Here is a 24,676-nt window from a genome sequence, read left to right as displayed (position 1 = left end):
TCTGTCTCTGTTTCCCTCTTTCTTTCTTTCTCTCTCTCTCTCTCTCTCTCTCTCTCTCACACTCACACACACACACACACACACACACACGCTACGTATCTTTGTTTCTGCTTCACCTGTGTCTCTTGCATCATGTTTGTTAATTTAACAGCAATGTCAGGTACATGGCAGCAGCTGAATCCAGGCACTGACGGTCCTTTACTGGTGCACCTGCTTACCTTGTGTAACATAGTGTGGCCTCATGGTGCAGTCCTTTTGGACACTCATTTTGCAGAGGTTGATCAGATGTTTTTTAATGGAAAATACAACAATGTAAGGAAAAAAAAACACTTTAACTCTCTTGCACCGTTCATAGTTGCCCCTCGATTAAGCACCTGAATTCTAGCAGTCTTTGCCTGTTGTGGGACACATTACCATATTGTCATAAGAATAATTCAAGCTTTGGGAGAGAGACTACTCATGAAACATATCTTTCCCCTATCTTAGTTCCAGAAAATTCACAGCTTTCGCATTACACAATTTTTGCACCACATTCATAGGTCTTTCTTCTGCTTCAACCACTCAGTCAGAATGCTGATTTCTCTAACCTGAAGCAAATCGCTGCTAATATTATATTTCAGTGCCATGTTTACAGCTCCTCAACTCACTCACCATTAGAATATCAGCCACATGTATGGTTGGTATGGTATGCGTTAACACAATATTATAAAACCAAGGTAGTTTTTGGTGTCTGTGTGAATAATAACTATGTATCCTAAAAACCAGCCAGTGTTATAAATAAAACCTAAAATCCTTTCAGAAATCTTGTCAGATTAGCGCATGTTAGCTAGCCAACTATCAAAGCAGTAAAAATTGGAATCGGTTATAAATATAAAATCTAAACCTCTCTTAGAAATTCTGTCAGATTTACTGATATTAGCTTGCTGGGTAATGTCAGGTGTAACAGTTATAAAAATGTAGGAATATATCCTAAGAAATTCTGTCCGATTAGCTCACATTGGCTAGCTAACCAGTATTATCAGCTAAAATCATTTATGAAGATCCTCTCAGTAACCTCCTCCTGTCAGAAATCCTGTACCAACAGTTATATTTCTGTTGTAATCATTTGAAATTGAAACGGCATGAACAAAATGTGTTACAGGATCAATATGCGATTTAATCACATCCCGTCTACAGCGCATAAGTAATGGAGGCCAAAATTTTATAAAATGTAATAGAACCCAAACCATGCACCATTTTGAGCAATCATTCTATGGTTTGCATTCCATTTATACATCACAGAAGTCTAAACTCTAAATATGCCACATTTAGTTCAAAGTAATGAATATTAATGTCATTACTAAACAGTCCTAAATAAGGCAAAGCTTCTGAATTGCTCTCAGTATATTAAGATCAAAAGAAACCGCCCCTGCTCTTTGTGTAGAAGCTCAATTACATGCTGAGTGAAGTTGGGTGAACATGCAGCAGTTAATTAAACCCTCCAGAGGGGAATTTCAAAAAGCGTGAACGCCTCTACTGTTTTCTTCTGCAGTCTCAGCCCTATTTTACACCCTGGCAGTAGATGATGTCATGGTGCCTTGTTGATGTCTAAAGCTTCATGGCCTTAAGGCTTATTTAGCTTTTGAGAACAATGCACTGTTGGACAGGGTCTTGGTTTGGGAAAGGCCCCATCTTACTGCTACAGATTACTTCCTCTTATGAAAGCAGCAACAGCATTTATCCATTGAATTTTATGAAATAGGAAGCAATGATGCTGTATTGACAATTGCACACAACTATACCATTTTAGATTGTTTGTGATTCTCTGGTTAGCCACCGAATGTCTAATTAGAAATATAAGCTGATTTTCACAATATTTGCAGTTGTTGCAGATGTATTTTCCATACATTATATGGAAAATAAAACGGATAAGCGATGTAGCAACTCTTTTCACCATTTTTTTCACCTGTTTCGGGGTTTCCATGTTCAACAGTGAATGGCTTTGTCATGGTACAAAGTAGCAATCGGTGCTTTAAAAATGTTTGAGTATAATTGTTTTGCCTTCTCTATGAGATTCCCCAAGTGCTTGTTCATACAATTACAATTCAACGACTAAAATACTGTTAATTTTATGAAAAATAGAAGGTGAAAACACCTCACACTGAAACCCAACAGTGTCCAGGGTTATTTTTTTATCTGAGAGTTTTATTTATTATCTGCTATTTTATTTTCTGTTTTACTGCAGTGTGTCTTGATTTTAAGTGCTCTATTGAGGTTTACAGCTTGGCCTCAGTGTCTCAGAAGATGCTTTACATATGGGCATCTGTAGAGATTATAGAGTCGAAAGTGGTGTGAATTTGATGGAATGGTGATTACGCTACTCCATATGTTCCATGTGTGTTGTATCTGGTGTGAACTCTTTTTCACACAGTACATTGTGCATCACGTTGAAGTTTTTTCTTTTGTTTTAAGAGCTTAACTCAATCCTGACCACAACAGACTGCTTCCTCTCAGTATGTTAAGTGGAAGGACACTGATTTGTGGGGAAAACCATAGTTAGATTGCATCGCCTGTGCTACCAAAGCATCCCCATTGAATGCCGTGGCACCATTGAATGCTCACCAACAATTAAACAGGGACATTATGGCAGACGTTCCATGTTAAAACTGATTAAGTGTGTATTCGTGGATATGTAGTATTTCAGTACGGGAGTGTTTATGTGGCACTCTTGGAAATAGTCCACAGGGTTAGTGCTTTGTAACAATCAAAGTTAAACTTGTAAGATTCAGTTTTCTGACATTTTTATGGTTTCATGGTAACAAAAGAAGTTCAAGAGAGAGAAAAGTAATATGCGGATTTTGTTACATATACATATATGCGAGATGGGAGGAAGAGTGTAATGGATCTGTCAGTAAACTGAAGTTCACATTCTCTGTGTGTATGTTTTATTTGCAGGTTTATCTCATCAATGTCACATACTCTGATTCCACGTCCCACGTTATCTACCGGAGATACAGCAAATTCTTCGACCTTCAGGTAGGAATTCATATACACACACACACACACACACACACACACACACTCCACTCATTTAGCAATATATTTCATTTCATATACACACATTTACTGCCTAAACAGAGTAATGTGTTTCCCCACAATTCCAGATAAATTATATTATGTGTTATATATACACACAACTTCACACAGGAAACAGAATTACAAAAATGCAAATATCCAGTGATAGTTTAGCACACGCGCTTTCTGTCAGTTGCTGATAAACACGTCAGACGTCAGAGAGAACTCCCTCGCATGCTTACTGCCACCCTGATTGGCAGCGTATTTGATAAATGGCTTGGAAAGAAAGTGAAATTAATTTTGTTTAATGTAGCATGCATTACTGACAGGACCAAATTGACTTTTATAAGCAGTTTTAATACAGTGCATGGTCTTGTCCATTACAAAATTCCTGTTTAAGAACTGTAAGCCAGACCTTGTAGACTGGAGTTGTAGAATGGGAGTGGACGTGTTCAGCCCATTCCCTCAGGTTTTAGGTTTGTATGCATGTCTCAGGATTAGGGTGTGTGGATTAGGGCATGCATGAGTGGAGCCCTTATATAAAATGTGTTTTAAAAATGCATACAGTCCCAAAATAAAAGCTGATTTAGTTCTCGTGTTTATGAGTCCAAAATCAGACTCTATTATGATGTACTATTAATGTAATCTTTTAAAATAAAAATTTTAGGTATATATGGATACTGTTGTTTTATCCCACAATAATGTCAACATTTTTTTAGTTTATGCATGGATTATCAAACATTTTAATCTATATACAGTGTGAAGATGTATACAATCAGAAATCGTACTTTTAGAAAAATCCTGTCAGATTAGCGCATTTTAGCTAGCCAACAAACATAGAAGTAAAAATTGGAACTTCTTATAAATATAAACCCTAAACTCCTCTCAGAAATCCTGCATGTTTATCTGATATTGCTGGTTAATGTTAGAGAGTAAGAATTATGAAAATGTATGAATATAAGATTTCTTTCAGAAATACTGTCAGATGGCTTGAATGCAACTAAAAATCCTCTCAATAAATCTATCAGAAATCTTGTCCCAGCAGTTATATTTCCATTAAGGTCTGTTTTGATTATTTGGATTTGAAACAAAATGAATAAAACAGGATTACATGATTTGTATGAGTTTTAATCACACTTAAATAATCTAGGCCACATTTTATCAAATATAATTTCATATCTCATGTTGGTTTCTTTTTATTTTTAAGATTCTATTTAGATATCTAGTTTTCTAAAAGGATGTTTAAAAAATCTGGCAAATGAAATTAAATTTAAACCAAAAAATTATTTACCAATTTCTTTTACTAGATTTGCTGTATAATTGCTATATGATATATATGTATAATATATAATATATAAGAACATGGTAAATTAATTAAATATTTTTTCATGGGTCTCACATTATGTTTCTCTATATATTTGTATGTGTGTGTTCCACTATCACAGCACCCATATTAAGTTAACCTATTTTAGACCCATATGGGTCTATGAAAAGAGCCCACTGTGTTGTAGAGGAAGCCATGTTCCTACCAGGAAGGTGGATCCAGTGTCAAAGCCTCCATTGATAATCTACAGAGGAGTTGCTGAGCAAGCCCCACACCTCTCATGCCAAACTGAAACTCGACAGTTAAAGCACAGTTTTACTCCACATTTACACAGGCCTTTGCATAATAAACACACTAATACTGGATGGTGAAGGAAGATTAAGAAATTTCTCATATGGCTTTGAGAAAATGGAAATTGGATTCAAATCTGCTGCTTCAGCCCTGATGAGATCTTGTTATTGAAGCTCCATGCACTTTATTATTCTAAATTCTGGCTTTTAGTTATGACTAGCTGCTCCCATTTGAGTTGTATGCAGTAATTCTTGCTTGATAGAACTAGGGAAAATTTACCTCACAGCTGATTCAGCACTAGTGGACCACTCCCCAATGTGTTTTGCTCCATATAAAACAAAACACACCCCCGTTGATCAAGAATAAGGGCTTTTCATCATATTACTTTTGAAATACTAAGCAATGGTCATAAGTGTGTTGGGCAGAGTGCTGTACCAGCTGGTCAATACAATGCGCACTTTCCTGCAGTCTCTATCCTTTGCATGCTGCACGATTGTTGAACAGATGCCATGTTTGGAGGCATCTCTGTAATATTTTGGGTCTATATCATGGTGTGCTTGCCAGGCTGCAGTGTTGATGCCTTTCCCCTGAGGCTTTCTTTCATGATTCAAGCTTGTTTGGCCAGCTTCTAGCTCATACTGGATTAGAGCCTTTCCACTGTAAAATATTTATGTGCCTGAAGTTATCCTGCTTTTAGCAACATGCACAGAGCTAGACAGAAAGAGAGCCAAGATGGCTTCATAAATTTTGAATAAGTATAGTGTTACATGTTACATAGTCATAAATTGCATTTGTGATGTTTTACCTTGGTTATTGAGTAATCACTATTCAGCAGGCTGATGTAATATTCTTTTCTGTTGTTGACAATGTGACACTTAACCTTGTCAATTTGAAATGATGAGGTTGATGCTGTACCTCAGCGTAGAGTATTCCAATCATAAATTTGTAATCTAGGTCACTGGGCAAGTAAAATCTCCAGTGTGGTTGGCTATCTGGAATCCTAAATGACTATCAGTTAGTAACACAAGTAACAAGCTAGTTAGCTAGATTCATTAATTCAGACTAAAGAAAAAGAATGAGTTCATGTCATTGGGGAACGTCCCAGATATGAGATGTCCTGTTACATCCTTGCATTGAACATAAAACTGGACTATTTTGCTCAGTTGGTTGTTACTGACAATAAAAAGTTGGTATTTATCAAATGCAAGCTAATTAATCAATATAAGAAGAACGGTTCTACTGCATGGTCACATCAGCATTAAGCATGAATGTATGAATAAAAAATATAGAATTTCACGGTTGGATAGGATCTGGAAGCAGGGAATTCAGCTTTCTGAACACAAATTCAAACTTAAAAATGGTGAAAATCATGTCAGGCATTGACATATGTTAGGAAAACTCACCTTAAAATCCACAAATTACTACAAATTACAAACTACTCACTGAATATTGAAATTTAAAATTACACTCTTTACTATTGAAACTACACAGAATGCTTTCATATATCTTGCTTTCCTATTTGAGCAGGAGTTTGTTGAGGTTGAATTTGACTACGACAAAATGAGGCGAATGACCATATGCTAAAAGTTTCTCTTTTTTTACCCCTTAGCTGAATGTGTGTCAAAGTTTCTCTCTTACAGGGAGTACCACCTATGGTGTGTACCCAAATGGAACAGAAGCTCTTTTCATCTCGAGCGCCAACGGCAAAGTTAGCCATTTTACTTTGTCCCAAATCTGCGACTGAGAATTGCAAGCCTAATCCTAAATTTATTCTTATCCTTAAACTGACTACGTACCATATATAAAGAGGACAGTTTATACATTAAGGCCTCTACCCAAGAAACCAGTTTGTAAGATTAGCAAGTCTTCTGTTCGTCCACAAAAGCATCAAATGTTTCTCCTCTCTTTGCTTTCTCTGACCATTTAGTTTTTGTTGTATTGGATTGTCGGGTTTGTCATCTTGCTGATTCTGTGAGTCTAATTAGAACATATTTTACTGCTTGGCCATCATCACATTTCAGAACACATTCTGCTCATGTGATCCAAAGTCAGTTTTCAGTGCTGAACATTTTTGTGGCTTCTGGCTGACCTTCACTCAGTGTTTTTCTGTTGTGTTTCAACAGCATTTTGCTGATACAAGATGTCTGGTTGCTGGGTTTGTACTTGTACATATTTGTGGCTTGTTGACCAAGCTTCTGGTGGATTTTTTTTTGTTATGTTTTTGGATCAGTAATATAACATTGAGTAGCAGACAAAAGCAAGATGACGGGGAGTGTCTGTGGATCGGTATTACCACAAAGTCTGGTTTGTTCCTATTCCAAACCGTATTCATGTACAGTAATTGCAACTTTCACATTTTTTCAAAAATAACAAAAGAGAACACATTAATGAATGTTTTTAATATTCACTACTAACAGGACAAACTTGACTTTTTACTTTGACACAAAACTGTTATTCTTGCTGTTGCTGTTTCCCTGAGTCTACCTAGGGCTTATCCCTCCACACGTTTAAGGACACAGTAATGCTCACAAGTGATCAAAAGTCAATCCAAAGACAGATTTCAGAGATTTTTCATGCCACATTCACATTATAACATTTGCTGATATAACACTAGCCGACTAGGTAACCCAACATCATCAACATTATCAAATGTTATCAAATGTTCATAGTATTATGACTAGCTAATGCAAGTTACCCTGACATTATTTCTGAGAGTATTTCTTACCTCACATTGATTAACGTTCACAATATTTACTATAAACACTTGCTGATTGTCTAAAGTGTGATAATCTGAAAGATTATGAGAGAGGATTTTTACATCACATTTATAAATCTTCATGATACATGATCTAGCTTACAGGATTTGTGAGAGATTTGAAATTTCTCATTTACATATGATCATAATATTTAATTCTAAGAGTCTCTGACTTTCTAACAGGACAGAATTTCTAACGTATTTCTTTACCTCACGTTCATAAATTGTCATAATATTTACTAGCTGATCTACTAACATCATTTAACCTGCCATTTTTAGAGTCACACTCACATTATACTATTTACTGATATAACACTAGCTGATTATATAACACAAGCTAACCTAACAGGATTCCTGAAATGGTTTTTACATCACATTCATTAACTGTTCATAATATTATTACTCACATTAGCTGATTAGCTGCCATGAGGTATCATGTTCACAAATTTTCATGATACATAATCTACAGGATTCCTAAGAGATTTTGAATGTCCCATATACAAATGTACAATATTTACAACTAACAGTAGCTGACTATTAAACTGGACAGGATTTCTGAGAAGTGATGTTCATAATCTTATTACATACATTAGCTGATTAGCTGCTAACCATGAGCTAACCTGACAGGATTTCTGAAAGAATTGTCAAGATAAATAGTCTTTTCACGGTGCTGTTGCTGACATAATAGACATTTGTGCTCTGTCAGTAACAGATAAAGACCAGTTTCTTTTGGACATCAGACATTATAAATTTGGATACAGATGTTTTGTGTTAGGTCTCTGTTATGCCTGATTATGACTATGCTTTATGTGGATATAGAGTGATATTTTTACCTCCTTGTGGTAGAGTGGTATGTCGTCTAGAGGGGGTTGACTCATTTTATGACTCGCATACATCCTTTTAGTTACTGGTTCTTCCTCTTTCTTTAAAAGAATCTCTTCATCTTTACAGGATATACAGACCATGGTGTCCCACATTCTTATATACATGTATGTATTTTTATGATTCACAATCTCTATATTTCCTTCCACATTTATAAAAACTCCACATCACTGAAAAGTAATAGCACATGACTACCACTTCACACAGTAGAGCTGTTTCTCCAGCCACCTGCTGATCCTCTAAGGATTCAGAACATTCCTCCTTACTGTAACCAGATAACTGTGGACCAAGTGTTTTCCGAAATGGGAATAGGAGAATGTATGAGTTGCTTGGAGCCACCCACTTTCATGTGCCCATAAGGGGCCTCCAGACCACTAAGCACTCCTGGCATCTTCAATTGGCACAGAATTTTGGTGTCTCAGCACTTTTCCAGGGTCAACAAGCATCCAGTTCGGTATCCTGTGCCAGTTCAGTGGGAGAAGAATGGCTAGTTATTATCTGAACTTGGGCGTGGAGTATAAAGACATGCTTCATGAGCTATAGTCAGGCGAACACCTACACGTTATGAACACACCTCTTCACTGTGCTTGCAAAAAAAACCCAAAAACAAACAATGGAGGTTTTTAACCTCCAACACTCCTAACTATTCATTTAAAAATACCCCATTAACTATTCATCTTACTAGCTAGAAATAGAAATCATTTATACAACACTCCTCTTTTTATAAATTGAACCAAACAATGAAAATAAATGTTGTCTGGTCTTTGTTCCGTATTCAACCCTCATGTATAAGTGAGTCTGCGCCCACTGTAGGTTCCTGGTCTTGGATGACAGGAATGGAACCTGATGTGATCTTCTGTTATAGCCCGTTCACCTAAAGGATTTGATGTGTAGCACATTCTGAGAGGCTTTTCTGCTCACCTTGGTTGTAAATTTAGTTTACAGGTTAGGTTTAGGTCATTTGAGTTACAGTAGCTTTCCTTTGAGCTCAATCCAGACTCATACTGTAGGTCTCATCTGATCTATCCAAATAATCCAATCAAACTATAGCTCCTTAAAAGAACCTGTTTGCAAATTTTTATGATATTTGTATTTACAGCTGATTTAGGACTAATTTAGTTTAGGAAGAGATTCAGGTTTGGTGAGATGTTTTTATGTCAGAGCAGAAAATGAGTTATTACTAATTTAAAATTAGACAAAAGGACAAAGTTCAGTGGTGTGGTGTAATATAGAAGGTTTCTGTGCCAGGCTTTATTTTCCCCCTTGTCTGAGAGTGGTTTGAAGTCAGCATGATTAATTGAGGTTTCAGTAGGGGAACGAGAGAGAAAGAGAGTGTGTACCTTTTGTATCCCTGTGATCCTCAAGACTGGTGTGTCTGTAGGCTGGTGCCATGTGTTGAAATTTCAGGATGGAAATAGCGAGTGAGGGGATGTGCGGTGAGACATAAAACTTTTGATGTGTGTGTGGGCAGTTGTGGCTGTGATTACTGTGTGACTGAGTGCATGTCAGGCCATTTGTTTGCCAGACCCTGAGCTCTTGACCACCCCCTCAGTTTAACACACATATGCGCTTTGATCTGGTTACACATTGCCAAAGAATGATGTTACTTAAAAAGCTAGCAGCCTACAAAGCTGGTCTCTGTGTTTGCCATGGGAAGAGACTTTGGTGCTGAAACATTTCCTTCTGACTAGCCTTCTCTTTTTTCTGGCCTTTCGTCAGTAACCATTACACTGTTTGTCTTTCTTGCTCACCATTCCTTCTCTCTTTAAAACTTCAGCATCATTGTAATACCGTAGCAAAGATTGTCTGAGGCATCAATCCACATCCAGGCTATTTTTCACTCCTTATAAATAGAAATTTGTCAAGGTCTTTATTACTAGATTGTGAAGTAACATGGCATTGAGGTGATCAGGAAGGAATCAAATACGTAAAAGATCTGGGGCTGAATACACTGCAACCATAACAACGATAACACAGGATGCATTTTACAGAATTAGTAGCCGGAATAATCTACTTGTGCTCAAGGCTTGTGATGGAAGGACGATGAACAAGATCAAGACATAATAGCTAGCTTCATGAGAAATAATATCAGTCCAGCAAGAATAATAATAATAATAATAATAATAATAATAATAATAATAATAATAATAATAAGAAGAAGAAGAAGAAGAAGAAGAAGAAAAGTGAAATATGATATTGATAAATGTTTCACCTCAAGCAGTACTCTACAGTAATCACACACTTCCAGGTCAATATGTGCTGCTGCTGTAAACTAGTTATTGCTCCAGTGAGGCAAAATCCAATTACATGTTTCTCAAGCATATGAACAACATAATTCATGTAAGCATACGGTTATATGCAAAGCTTTGACGTTTGCTGTACTCATTAGTATGGTTTCTGCACACATTTTCTTAGCAAATATAATCTAAAAAACAATTGATTGAAATAAATCGCTTCTTTCTTTCTTTCTTTCTTTCTTTCTTTCTTTCTTTCTTTCTTTCTTTCTTTCTTTCTTTCTTTTTAATTTGACGATCAATAACCGTAACAACAATTTCTGAGAAAACTTTTTAAAACAAATGAATTGGTTTACTTCAGGACAGAATTACTTCAGGACAGCAGTTAATTGTTAGTGTAAATGCAAGCGTAAGGTTATACATATGTTTAAAAAGCCATATGACTCAGCCTGGAGACCTCCTAGCATGCACGTCTTTGCTTAACGCTAACTAGATTGTCATGATTTTTCTTTAATTCTAAATGACATAAATATTGCATTTTGAGTACCGTGTTCATGTGGAAAAGTAGCTCTAAAATAACAATAAAACCCCAAAGCCTTTTTACCTATACCAACTGTTTTTCCCCAGACATGATTTGACTGTACTTGAAAAAATATTTTTCAGAAATTAAACTCAATAATACAGTTTACTACTTACTATAAACAATACATGAATTAGTGACATATGTTTCATTTCTGTGTTAACTTCTGTCTTAAAGTCTGGTTCTTTCCCCCGCTACTGGAGCTACAATGCTAAAGGCTGATAACAAGTCAGGGAACCTTATAGCTACGAGTACTGTATGACATCATGTAAACTGCATACCTGCATACCGTACAGTCAGCTCAGAGTTATAAACAGTCGTGGTAGCCATTATGAACCACTAGAATCACTTTCTATATTTTCACTTTCTACATTTAGTACCAGTTTGGTATTAGAGGATAAAGTACTTTATTGTGAAGTTGTGTTTTTTTGTACTTTATTGTACTTTATTGTGAACTTTATTGTGATTATACAGTACTTTAAATTTGGTTTCTATATTTTATAAAAACACAAAATATACCATTTCATGTTGTTCAGTGTTTGACAGTTTTGCTGAACTGCCTTAATTGTGGCTCCAGAACTAAGGGAGGAAACTTTGGACACCAGATATGGCTTGGCTGACTTTGGGGGTAAACGTCATTTCTTGATTTTGGCTAAACAATTTCTTGGAAAATGGAAAAAGAATGAAAGTGTGCAAAATAAGTATAAAGACTTCTCATTTTTGTCTATGAGGTAATATGTAAGACTTGCAGGCAACACACACACACACACACACACACACACACACACACACACACACACACACACACACACACACACACACACACACACACATACGCACACAAAACAGTACTGATGCCCTTGTCTATATGATTACAGTGTCCAGGTCGATGGAGTTCTTTCTCACTCGAGAGGAACCAAAGCTATCTGCATGATTTAGATGTTTTACATTGACATGTTAAATTGTGTTTAAAGCTTAGAGACCAGAGGTGGGTCTTTTATATAAGAAGTTATTTCCACACCACAGGGGAGTAGTAAGTTGTATAGTTATAAATTTGACAACAGCCATAATTTAGCATCGGTATATAAACAGAAAGTTTGATGATAAGTTTGCATAGGTGTTGGTTCTGTTTTGTTAGTAGGAGAACTCCCTCTCTCTCTCTCTCTCTCTCCCTCACTAAACTTAAACTAAGGCTAAATTTTCCATTGTACACACTAGGAGCAGGGTGCAGGTCAGTGACTCCATGCCTTTATACGGCTGCAGCTGTGTCCTCTTGGCACTGGGGTTTACTCTGGTTGGCAATTCTCCCCAAAACGTGGCATATCCATTTATAAATAACATTACCAAGCTACTGCTGATTAAAAAAAGACAGTGTTGTCTGTTTTTAAAACCTCTTTTACATGGCCAAGACTCACACACAGCCCAGATTATACGGAAATACATGAATGAGCTGTTTTATACTGCTTTCCTTTATTTCTTCCTATATTTTGGGTAGCAACTTTACGTTTTAATTTCTGAGGATGTGTAGGTTGAGTTGTCACTCAAAAATACACCACGTGACCTCATTTTTCCTACAGGAAAATTGGCAGATCCAGTCTGGAACGTAGGACCCACTTATTAGTTTTAATAAATAAATTTCACTTTATTTAGTTTTCTCAGATCTTTTAGCAGGCTAGACTGTGAGTTTTTTAAACTTTACACTAGTGTACTTACAACACCTGCACCAGTATTCAAACACACACACACACACACACACACACACACACACACACACACACACACACACACACACACACACACACACACACAGTCTCTGGGGAATCCCCTTGGTGCACAAAGACAGACCTCTCCCTCCCCCCCCCCTCTCTCTTTCTCTCTCTCTCTCTCTCTCTCTCTCTCTCTCTCTCTCTCTCTCTCTGTGTGCCAACATGTAGTGTCAGCATAAATTAAATTTAAAATAAAAAAAACACACACAAAAAAGTAATAAAACTTGAGAACAGAAGAAAGCATTACACCACACATTTCCTTTTGATACAGCATCCGGTGCAGGGGGGAGTCTGGGTTCTGTTCGTCCGGTTACTCCACTATCCTCCTGCTATTAAAAGACATGCGTTATATTCTGACTGGCATTTCTAAATAGTCTGTTGTGTGTGTGTATGACTGTGTGATTGTCTCCAGCAATGTGCCCAGAGTTCCCTAGGATAGATCCCAGGTTCCCTGTGACCCTGTGTAAGGTGAACGGGTACAGAAAACGGACAGACAGTGCAGACGAGTTCAACAGATGCATTGTTACACTGAACATTTTCATTCCTCTAGGATCCACTCCTGTTACTGACTAGTCAGTGTAGCTACAGAACTACACCATCCCTACATACATCCAGTACTACAGCGACTGCTCCGAGTCACACGGGTAGAAATGTTTGATTGATCTCACTTCAGCTAAACCCAGTATGTTGCTTCAGGGGATGTGGTTAGGCTCTGTGCCTTCAGGACTACTCTTATGGAAAGTGAGAGAATGTAAATGTGTTAGGCGCTAAATTGTGTAGCGCCTAACACAGACAACACTCTCAACACGCAGCGAGTTGGCTGCCCTTCATATCCTGTTTAAACTAATACGCACATGGATCTTTGACTTCTTTTCTGTCTCTCTGTTTCCCCCCCTTTTTTCTCTCAGTGTTAAATGAAACCATAGGTACGGTTTCGTATGGAAATGGATGCCGTCTTGTGTAAACAGGAGGCAGCTGCTGGGAGTCTGTACACTGAACTTATAATGTGTGTTTATATGTGTATGTAATTGACTTATCCGGTTTAACATGCATCTTGAGCAAAATGGTATGACTTATATCACAGTGAGTGTAGCTGTGTGCTTTAATGTTGTTGGGCAGACGTCTCAGACAACCAGAACCCCCACCCACACAAATTCTGATATCTTTCTAAGTTCCTGCCTCCTGAAGTTTAAGGAGGTTGTGTTTACGATCACATTATCGCACTCGATAATGCGGAAAAAAATCTGACGCGCTCATTTGCACAAAGCCTGCACTGCATTTTGAACCTTATGGTATATAACTCCTGTATAACTCTCTTGAGAAATGTTATTTATTCTTCCTCACATTTCACTTTACTCTTTTTTTTTAATCATATCCATACTTACAGCTCTACCTCGGAACTGTACTGTAACTATGTGCAATTATTATTTAACTCCGTTTAACTCTGTCTGATGGATGAAGATGCTTGTACAAACCTTTCTCTACGTGTCATGCTGTTTATGGTTATTTATGTGACTCTGTACCTATATATCTACATATAGCTATAAGCCATAACATGTATAACCCCTGAGAGTTCTTGAAGTTGACATGTTTGAAGCAGGAAAAATGGGTGTCAGGATCAGAGCAACTCTGACAAGAACCAAATGGTGATGGCTGGACGCTGCATCTCCAAAACAGCAGGTGAAGCAGCGACTCATTGTACGCTTTGATTCGTGTGAGGAATGAAAGCTAGAAGAGCTAGCACAAATGGCGTAAAAAGTTTATTTTATTAAAAAGTTTAAGTTGATTTTTTTTTTCTTTTCTTTACAAACTACATGCTAAGCTTCATTTTAGCTCTTAGCAGTGGCAGCACTAGCTATAATGTCGTTATACAATGTAATATCTCTATACACATTTAACAAATGGCCAAAAAAGGACAAGATGAGAAGAAACCACAAGTCGGAATCTTTCCCTTGTGTTTTTTTAAGTCATGCAATACAAAGGATCTAATTTCAGGCAGGATGTGAGAGGGGACAAAAAATGTCACACACCCATAATTGGCTAATCGTTTGGATTTGTTCCGTCTCCACATCATTCCTGATTTACATCTTAGAAAAAAAAAATCTCCACTCAGATGTTTCTGATTGGTGTCATGCAAGTACATAGAAAATGCAGAAAGTCCTTTTCTAACATTTTGCATGCAGTGTTCTCACAAAAAATGAATTTTATTTTTTGTTTTATTTGTGTTTGAATGTGAGGTGACTGCATGTTGTGCTAGAATTAAACTCAACCGTTATATTGTATTGTATCATATCCTGCACAATTTTTACCTCTATACCTTCATAGTACTAATAATGAAAGGTTGTACCAGTATATTGTATTAATATGTCCAGTGAAAAAAAAATATGCACAGCTGCCATATCATGGCCTTGAATCGTGTGTGTAGTCAGTCAGAAACAGGTAGCATGTGTCTTAACTTAGAAAAAATATGAACCAATTGCAGCATGTGTTTAAACAAATGAAAAGTTTTTAAACAATAAAAAAAAAACAAAAGCGCTAATGAGTGATTTAGGCCAGCTGATTTATTTGTGTCCTACAGGTTTATTACAGAAACATATTATGTCACATAAGGATTTTGGGTGAGATACACTTTCATGGCTTGTTAGCTTCAGGAGCTACATTTTAGGTGAAACAAAAAAATAAGATTTAGTTCCAAACAATCCCTTCTTTGTTTTTCTGCCGCAAGCTTAAACCTCTGAGGAATATTCTAGCTCTCTGGTCAGTTGAGACGCGATCCTTATAACGGATTGTTAATAGTACGTCGAGAATAAAATATGCTGTTTTTCTGATACAGCTGCAGTTAAGGTAAATATCTATATTACGCAACACATTACGACGTAATAAGAGGTCTGAGAGACGGAGGTGGAGACTTTCACATGCATCGAGGTTTAACCTGCATTTACTGATAATACCTGGAAAGTTTGGCTAGAGAAAGCAGAAAGATCAGGTTCACAGAGGATGAACTGATTGATGTGTTTTCTTTCACCTCCCATTTTTTTTCCTGTGGACAGCGCTGAAAATCCTGCATGGATTTTTTATTTTTGTTGCATTTACTTTCCGGGGGTGGAGAGAAGATTAAAGATTTATCGAGCAGCCGTACATCTTCCGTGGCCACACAGCTCGTCTTTGATATGTTGTAGGAGCGAGACTTTATGTAAATGAGAAGTGAAGATGACCGGGCCAGTTAAATTGTTTTATGTGATGTCGGTCTCATCACGCTCACGGTCACGGTCAAGGCTTATTCTGAAATGAGTGCAGTATAAGATGGTAGAGATAGAGAGCAGCGAGGAGGCAACTGTTTCCTGCAAAACATAATTACAGCAGCAAGTGAAGTCCTGTGTACCCTGCAAAAAGACATCTACATGAGCAGGAAATAATACACTACAGCGGTGTAAACCTTTTATTTATTCAAGACACGAATGTGCCTTAAGCCGGAGATATAAAAGGTTGATGTAAAAAAGTGCGTAAGAATATTAATAAATAGAAAGATATTCGAAAGATTTTCCAAAATATTTAATTTCACTTGGACACAATTATTATCAACATTTTGCTTATATTTTGTCATGCCCAAGTATGCTGATTAAGAATATGACTATGTACGTATACGATATGCTATCACTGTACTCGCAGACAGCAACAAGGACATTTAAATAGAACAATTATACAAGAGATTTAAATGAAGAGGTTGAAGAAGAAAGAACTAATTACAGTGTAAAATTAGAAGGTTGCATAGAAGCCTTATTCAAATGTATATTGAAATGTCTATATTCACATATATGATACGTAACATAAAAACCATTAGCGGCACATTGCGAACATATCGTGTAAAGTGAACTGTAGTGTATACAAAGAGTACTGTAGTGCATAAATCAGCAAAGGGTAAGATTAGTGTCAAGAAGTCCAAGACATTTTTATTCGTTTATAGTGGATTTTGTTGTCGTGGTACAGGTACGTCTACTAAACAATCCACTGTCACTTACGTTATAGAATAGAAGCCTTTAGTTGTCACGTATACATTACGGCACAGAGAAATTCTATCTTCACATCCCTCAAGTTTGGAGGTTGGGGTCAGAGCACAGGGTCAGCTTTGATACAGCACCACTGGAGCAGAGAGAGTTAAGGGCCTTGCTCAGGGCCCCAACAGTGGCAGCTTAGTGGACCTAGGATTTGAACTCAAACCCTCTAACTAATCGTCTAATCAACAACCCAGAGCCTTAACTGCTTGAGCCACCACTGCCGCAAGAGAGCAGCTATAACTTGTATGACAGCAGACTGTTACAAAGAAACCATAAAGCCTCCCATCCTCAAGACTGTCCCTTGCACTGGAGATTTTCCTTCCTTTCCGAAAACAAGCTTAGAAACAAGCTTAGTTCACCTGTGTTCTGTTCACACCTACATTGTTCATTTCAATTAGCAGATAATTTGCTTTGCTGAAATAAATGCTTAAAGTCTGTAAATATTTTTTTTAACTTTAAGCTTGAAGCGAGTACTCATGATACTTCGAGTTTTAGGATATAACTATAGGATATATTTTATATCATAGACACATTCTCACACACACACACACACACACACACACACTTGTGTACACACACAGCATATTGCTTCATATAGCTTTTCTGGTCAATGGACAAGTTTTAAAGAAATGGATTTGTTTTTCCTGTCAAAGCGCCAAGTGTGCACATATATATCTACTGAAACTCAATACCGGTCTCACTAATGTGTATGTAGACATTGCTACAGATGTTGCTGACCCATTAGTAACCCAGCTACTTTAGCTGCATGAGTGAAAGTGAGACCATGTGCTTCAGGTTCACAGTGATTAATGTTCTCATCAGCGACTGGGAGAACAGACACATAGAAAGTTCAGTGAAAAAAAACCTCTCTCTCTGGTTGGGATGGTGAAATGTCAATCATCCTCAGTTGTAATGAATAGATTTACACTGCTGTGTGGCAGTTGCCCTTTTACACTGATCTGAGATCAGCTTCCCAGCTCTGGATCTTTGACTAAAGGTTTTGAGAGAAGACAAAGAAGAACCTTTTAGAAAAGTGCACAGAGTCATGATTTCCCCGAGCTGGAGTGCTCTCTTAAACACAGCCGTCAAATATGGCAGAAGGAACCGTCTTTCCATCTCGCTCACATATTTCCACACTGTGTCCAAATAATCAATTATTTATGTAAATACTGCATTTTTAATAATTTATATTCATGAGCCACAAATAAAAAAAAAAACTACTACTTTTATTATAATTTCTTCATATTGAATTCTGCATTGTTGTACACTTTCTTATCTCGTTTCCTGAAACAGAACCGTATCTACGTGTATACATTTCCTTAAATGATTTAATGATCAGTGCTGGAACTTTAAGTATTTCCAGCTATTCTTTTGGTCACTGGTGTGATGTTTATCATCAGGCCATCCTTAAATAAATATTCTTGTTTGCTGTAACCCAACCAACCCTGTCAATTTAGGACCGACTCAGTTTTTTGAACGACTTGCCAGTTGTAAATTTGCGTTAAGACCGACCATATTATTATTTTTTTTATTATATTTTTTTTACTCTTCAAACAACTAATACAAAAGCAATAAAATTATATTAATTATATTTTAGTAAGTATTGTAAATATATAAATTGCCTAGGCCTACATACAAACGAAGGCTACTTTCTTTCTTTTAAATAAAACCCGTGACGTCATCTATGTTTACACTATTGGTTACTGGATGTCACACTATGGCCTGTTGTGGAAAAATTGTGTCCAGCATCAAAATAAGGTTTGCAACGATGCGCCCGAAGGCTCGGGTTGAAGACCCAGTCAGTGACGGCACGATTTGGCACGATGGCTAATTTGTTTAAAGTCATACCTACGTAATCAACATCACCAAAATTGTACTTTATTTTTTTTACATTGAAACTTGAAAAAAAAATATAGACCTACCTACCGACCCTTTATTTATTTATTTATTTATTTATTTATTTATTTATTTATTTATTTATTTATTTATTACTTTTGCTGCAAACCAAAATATTTTTAAGGATGGCCTCATCAATTTTTTTTTTTTTTTTTTACCACTATCAATCCTCTTGCTCATAAAAGAGCTCACAGACACTCATTGATTGGCTGATTGTCTCTGTGATTGACAGGGCAGAGAGATTCCTCCCACCCTTAGAGCATGGTCAATTCTGCTTTCTTAGCTCTCAGACCCATTGTCAGAATTGCTGAATGTCATAAATGCAGCTTTATCAAACCTCATATTGGTCATTAAGCCAAAAACATGTTTGGATAGACTAAACATTAAACTATTATTCAAACTGTGTAATTCATTCTGACTCTTCTAGTGTCCAAGTCCATCAGCAAGGGCTTATGATATAATCAGGCATTTGGGAACCTATGTACTGTACCTGGTCCTGCGGTCCTCATTTTGATAATCACACAAGTGTCTGACAGCTGAATCTGTACAGGGTTTATTTTTCCTATGCAGAGGAAACCTTTGATTTTCATTTTTTCATATTTTGCCATTTATGTTCCGAGCTACAGAGCGGATTAAAGATTTAATGAGCAGTCGTATATCCACTACGGATGCCAAGCTCGTGTTTGATAAGTGAAACACGTGTCTCTGTTCAAATTTGTGTCCTTACCTCAACTTTTACAATGATGTTTCATATACATTCTGCATTTTCAGTTGGTCTTAATAAAAGGATTACGAAAAGGATTTAAAGTTTAGCTTTGTTATATACACAAGTTCTGTTGTTTTGCAGAGAGGAAAGCCATAAGCTGAGCACAGCTTACAACACCAGACACTGTAGCATTCTGTCAGGATTTCACAAGCGATTTGACACTCATTTCAGACTCCAGACTGGCGTTACAGAAAGCATGTAGAATACTGATAATGCCACAAGCCATCCATGGCCTGGAAGTCTAAGACAGCAATACTGAACATGCTCTCTGGGTAAGAATTGCCCTGTCTTTGCCCTGTTGATCAGTGGGACGCGAGCCAATCTCAGGTGTATGTGAGCTCATGTATGTGGAAGAGGGCGGAAAACGCTTTCCTGCATTTTTGAGGAAACGTCACACTCAATGTGTCTGGTTGATTTAGCTCGATTTTTGGCAGACTACGCAGGATGACAACAAAGTATATTGTCAGGAGACACACAATATAAAAAAGCCTGTACTGTATATGTGGGATTGATTTAGTACTCCTGAATTAAGCAAGTTAGCTTGAAGCAGGGATTGTAACTAAAATCTTTAAAGGTCCTGTTACAAAAAAATCCTGAGTACCGGAATAACAACTGAATATGTTTATATAAAAGTCTTGTAGTGGTACTTAACGTTAACACTTTTGACTAGCGCAATAAAATCTTTCACAAGTATAGTAAATGCATACTTCTTTTCCCTGTAGTGATTATGTCATTTGGTTAGATCACTAATCAGAACATAGAGGATAAATAAAATGTCATCCTGATGTCTTTCTGAGGTAACTTTCTTTTGCTGCTGTCTGGTCCAGAGCTTTTCATAATTAGTAATCTAGCTGAAGTCAAATTTGAAGAGATTTTGCCGTATATTTATAGACGCTATTACAGTATTTTTTCTTATTCTACTGGCACTGTTCTACTGGCACTGTTTCTTAACATCCAAAAAGTCTCATCCACAATGCATACATGGAGCATCTCTTCTTCGGCGTGAAAGTGGATTGGAAAGGCATGCGGTCCTTAATTCTTGTGTGTGCATGAGATCAGTGAATATGAATGTAGGAAGTGGAATAAGATGGTTAGTATTCTATACCATACTTTCATCTGGCAAGACCCATTGGCATTCAGGGTAGTGTGTGTCTGGTGTGCAATTGCATGCTAAATGCATGCTAAATGTGTATGTTTGTGTGTATGTCTGAGTGTGTGTGTGTGTTTGTGTGTGTGTGCATGACTATGTGAGGAAGAAAAGATCAGGAGATTTCGACGTCCTTCTCAATCACAGACTTGCTACGCACTTCCTTTATCCAATCACACCACTTTCCTTTTCCTCTCTCCTCCCTCTGTTGCTATGGAGACTCGAGAAGTCTCTCAGGTACCTTAGTGCTACGATGTGAAGCAACTTCTCTCTCTCTCTCTCTCTCTCTCTCTCTCTCTCTCTCTCTCTCTCTCTCTCTCTCTCTCTCTCTCTGTCTCTCTCTCTCTCTCTCTCTCTGTCTCTCTCTCTCTCTCCCTTTCTCTCCCTCGTACATGTTTCTTCTCCTCCCGGCTACTTTGCTTCCTCTTTTTCCCTCAGAGCCTATTGTCTCCCTCCTTTTCCTCCTGTCTGTCATCCGTAAAACATCTTTCTCTCCCTTTTTTCCCTTCTTGAAGGGAGCAGCATGAAGGGGGCTGTGTGTTGGGATAAAGAACAGGTGGGAGTGAGAATGAGACCACAGAAGCAGAAATGTGGAGATGAGATATGAATTCCCACGACAGAGAATGAGGGAAGTGTTTGAATTTGAAATCTGCTTCTGTAGGCAGAAAATTCAAACCAGTGCCTCACATTTATATTATTATATTATAAGTGAGTCCTTTTCCTCATAGGCTTGGACATTTCACCATGTTTTAAAAAGCATTGAGAGGGTTATTAAGTTTACAGTGTACATAATAAAGACCTCCCAAGGTAACTTCCTGCTACTCAGTTATAAGAGTCAGTAGATTATTACAGCAGCGATCTGCGGGGTCCAAGCACCATTCAGAAATAGCACCGCTTCAGTGTCTGCTTCTTGATACATGACAAAACAATAAAGAAACCATAGATGATTATACTGTTTAACCCACAAAAAAACATTTTCTTAAAATGAAACAAATAGTATATTGAAATTACTACTTCTACTTCTACAAACAAACTATGTGCCTGACAGAAATGTGATAAAATGTAATATAATGATTGCAATATTTTGCTAAAGACACCGACTGGTGTTAAAAGCGTTACCGATATACACACGCTCAAAGATGAGAGAAACCTTAGGCTGTGCATATTTGAAAAATAAATAAATAAATAAATAAATTATGTGTATGTGTGTGTGAGTGTGTGTGTATGTGTGTGAGTGTGTGTGAGTGTGTGAGTGTGTGTGAGTGTGTGTGAGTGTGTGTGAGTGTGTGTGAGTGTGTGTGAGTGTGTGTGAGTGTGTGTGTGTGTGTGTTTCCAATTATAGAATCACTCAAATTTCAATTACTCAAGCCAAAACCAAATGTCAAAATTGGTCTGTTTATTATCTGGAGAAAGCTGTTTAGCAAAGCAAGCAGAAATAGCGATAGAGAGGGCAAGAGAGTAGACCACACATCTGGAAAAAGGTGGAACCAGGTGAACAAACACTCTCAGAGGCCAAGTGAAAGAGAGAGACAGAGAGAGAGACAGAGAGACAGAGAGAGAGAGACAGAGAGAGACAGAGACAGAGAGAGCCTTTACAATTATCCTGGCTCAGTTCTTTATTGTTATTTCTCTTCTGGCTTCTTGTCGTTCTCTCCTTCCTTTTTTCCAATCTTTCTGTCTTTCAACCTTTTCCTCAGTGTGTGTAATATTGCCATCTGTGCTTTATCCAGTGATTAACATATACAACAGCACACACAAACACAATCTCCCGATCATTCGTGATGTTATCATTCACAGCGCTGTACAAACATACTGTAAGAACGTTCACGACGACGTCTCCACATTCACCGAATCATTTCAGTTTTGTTTAGCGTCACCAGCCTTGGAGGCGGATTACGGACTCCGTGCCCCGAGGCACCATTAAACGCTTAGTAAAGAACATTAGGATCCTATAATTTCACTCTAAACACCTTTGAAGGTAACGTGTGAATGATGAAACTGCAAATCCTGAGAACAGAAATGACTTCAAACAACAGTGATTCTTCTCCACACAGCCGCCTACTTTGACACGCTTTCAAAATATGAAACATCTCTTCAGCAGACAAGACTCTAGATATGACTAAGTGTTCATGCCACAAAACATTACAGGCAAGACAAGCTAGAAATGAACAACAACAACAACAAAATGCTACATACATTCTTAATCGCTAAACTGCTTCACTTGAACCTTCCATGCAGTTTGAAGATGGCAAAAGGTATAAGAAGATGAATTTCACAGACAATAAATAAAAATCTAATAAATATTCGGTTTTTAAAAGATATTATTAGTGCATACTGTTGCTCCAATAACATTTAGAAACTCTGATCTTCCAGAGAACGGCCTTATCCCTGATAAAATTACTGCGACACTCAGCCGCTTGGTGCGACGTACATACGTTTTCTATTTTTTGATTAATTCATTTTTTTTATTTTTTGAAGAGTGTAAGTCCTCATCAAACTGTAGTTCTGTAGTTTTCGTACTTTTAGGAATGAAAATATTAAAAGCTGTTAAGGAAACAGTACAAAAAAAAAATAAAAAAATACAAATGCAGGTCACTGTGTTAATACCTAAAGAGTAAATCGTCTGTTTTTTTTTTTGTTTGTTTGTTTTTTTTAATATATATTTTGTGTATTTCACTCAGGAATGTAAATGCAGTGTACTTTTAAGTCTTACTTAGGATACATACATTTTTTATGTACAGTTTTTTTGACCCTAAGAACATTTACCTGGTTTCTAACACGGTGAACAAACCTTAATTTGACAGTCCTTGAAACAAGAAACAAAACAGTTCTGGAAATTTCCTTCGAGCGTCTTCACGAAAGCCGGTTCCTTCACCCCAGTCCCACTAGTTTGTTTATCTTCTTCTGTCATTTTCTGTCAGAAATGATGTAGCCAGTTTGTCTGCAATGTACAAAATGGGCAATTATGTGCAGGAGGATGAAAATAATACAGCGGTAATGGCACCTTATGTGTCAGAAGTTAGTTCTCAGTGGTATATTGTTTTATAAAATAGCCATTATGAATGATTTCACAAAGGAGCCTTGCAAACACATCAGCACATACACCACCACCACCCCCTCCCCCACATGCACACTCATTAGAGGACAGAATAGGTAGTGTGTGCTCTAGGAGGGATGTGAGTAATTGGTTGGGCAATAAGAGGAACCCATCGAGTGACTAAGTAGGAGACGGCACAGAGAGGTCACGACCTGGTGGGTCATCTCTGAAATGATAAAAAGGAGAAATCAGAACAGTGTCGAATTTGATGCCGAGGCTGCGTTCAGAGACGGCACAGCTCTTTCAATTCAGATGAAGGTACTGCAGCTGTCGGTGATTTATAGTGTCGGATATTATCACTATAACAACATGCGGCTCGGCCATTATAGATGGCTGAAGTGTAAAACAATCCAATCTCAATACTTCAAAGATTCTTAAAGCTTGAAATCCATTAAGGCTGCACAAGCAGTTTGTTCGTCTTAGATTCTTGCACTGATGTGTGTTTTGAAAAATCTTGTTCTTTTTTTCCCCCCAGATGCAGCTTCTCGACAAGTTCCCAATCGAGGGAGGGCAGAAGGACCCCAAAAAGCGCATCATCCCTTTTCTTCCAGGTGAGACCAGGAACTTACTTTGCTCTTTTTTTTGTTTTCTGTCATTTTATCACTCCATGCCCGACAGTCACACATGCAGTGACAAATGCAGGCTTCCAGCAATACTGTCTGCGGTACGTCATTCGAATGGTTGGATTGGGTCTTTTTTTTTTTTAATCCTCAGGCTGTTAAGACCCACACACTCACACTCACACTCACACAAATACGCATGCTGTCAGTGTGTCAAAGAATCGTTAGGAGAAGCATAGGAGAGCGATGAATAATGCAGCAGAGAGAGA

General features: G+C 37.5%; 1 protein-coding gene across 8 annotated transcripts in view; it reads left to right on the top strand.

Moving 5' to 3' along the window:
* Positions 1-24,676, top strand: part of sh3pxd2aa (SH3 and PX domains 2Aa) — a 103,385-nt gene that overhangs the window by 12,995 nt on the left and 65,714 nt on the right. For 6 of the 8 annotated variants that reach the window (XM_027156355.2, XM_027156349.2, XM_027156354.2 and 3 more), the window contains exons 2-3: positions 2,935-3,015; positions 24,323-24,398. In XM_027156355.2, coding sequence (XP_027012156.1) covers positions 2,935-3,015; positions 24,323-24,398 — 157 coding nt within the window. Of the gene's footprint in view, positions 1-2,934; positions 3,016-24,322; positions 24,399-24,676 lie in introns of those variants that run through there. The other 2 variants (XM_027156361.2, XM_027156360.2) reach the window with 1 other exon arrangement.

The sequence above is a fragment of the Tachysurus fulvidraco genome, chromosome 18 (genome assembly GCF_022655615.1).
Source record: "Tachysurus fulvidraco isolate hzauxx_2018 chromosome 18, HZAU_PFXX_2.0, whole genome shotgun sequence".
Taxonomy (NCBI): domain Eukaryota; kingdom Metazoa; phylum Chordata; class Actinopteri; order Siluriformes; family Bagridae; genus Tachysurus; species Tachysurus fulvidraco.
The sequence above is the reverse complement of the archived record's forward strand: the minus strand, read 5'-3'. Positions and strand labels throughout refer to the sequence as shown.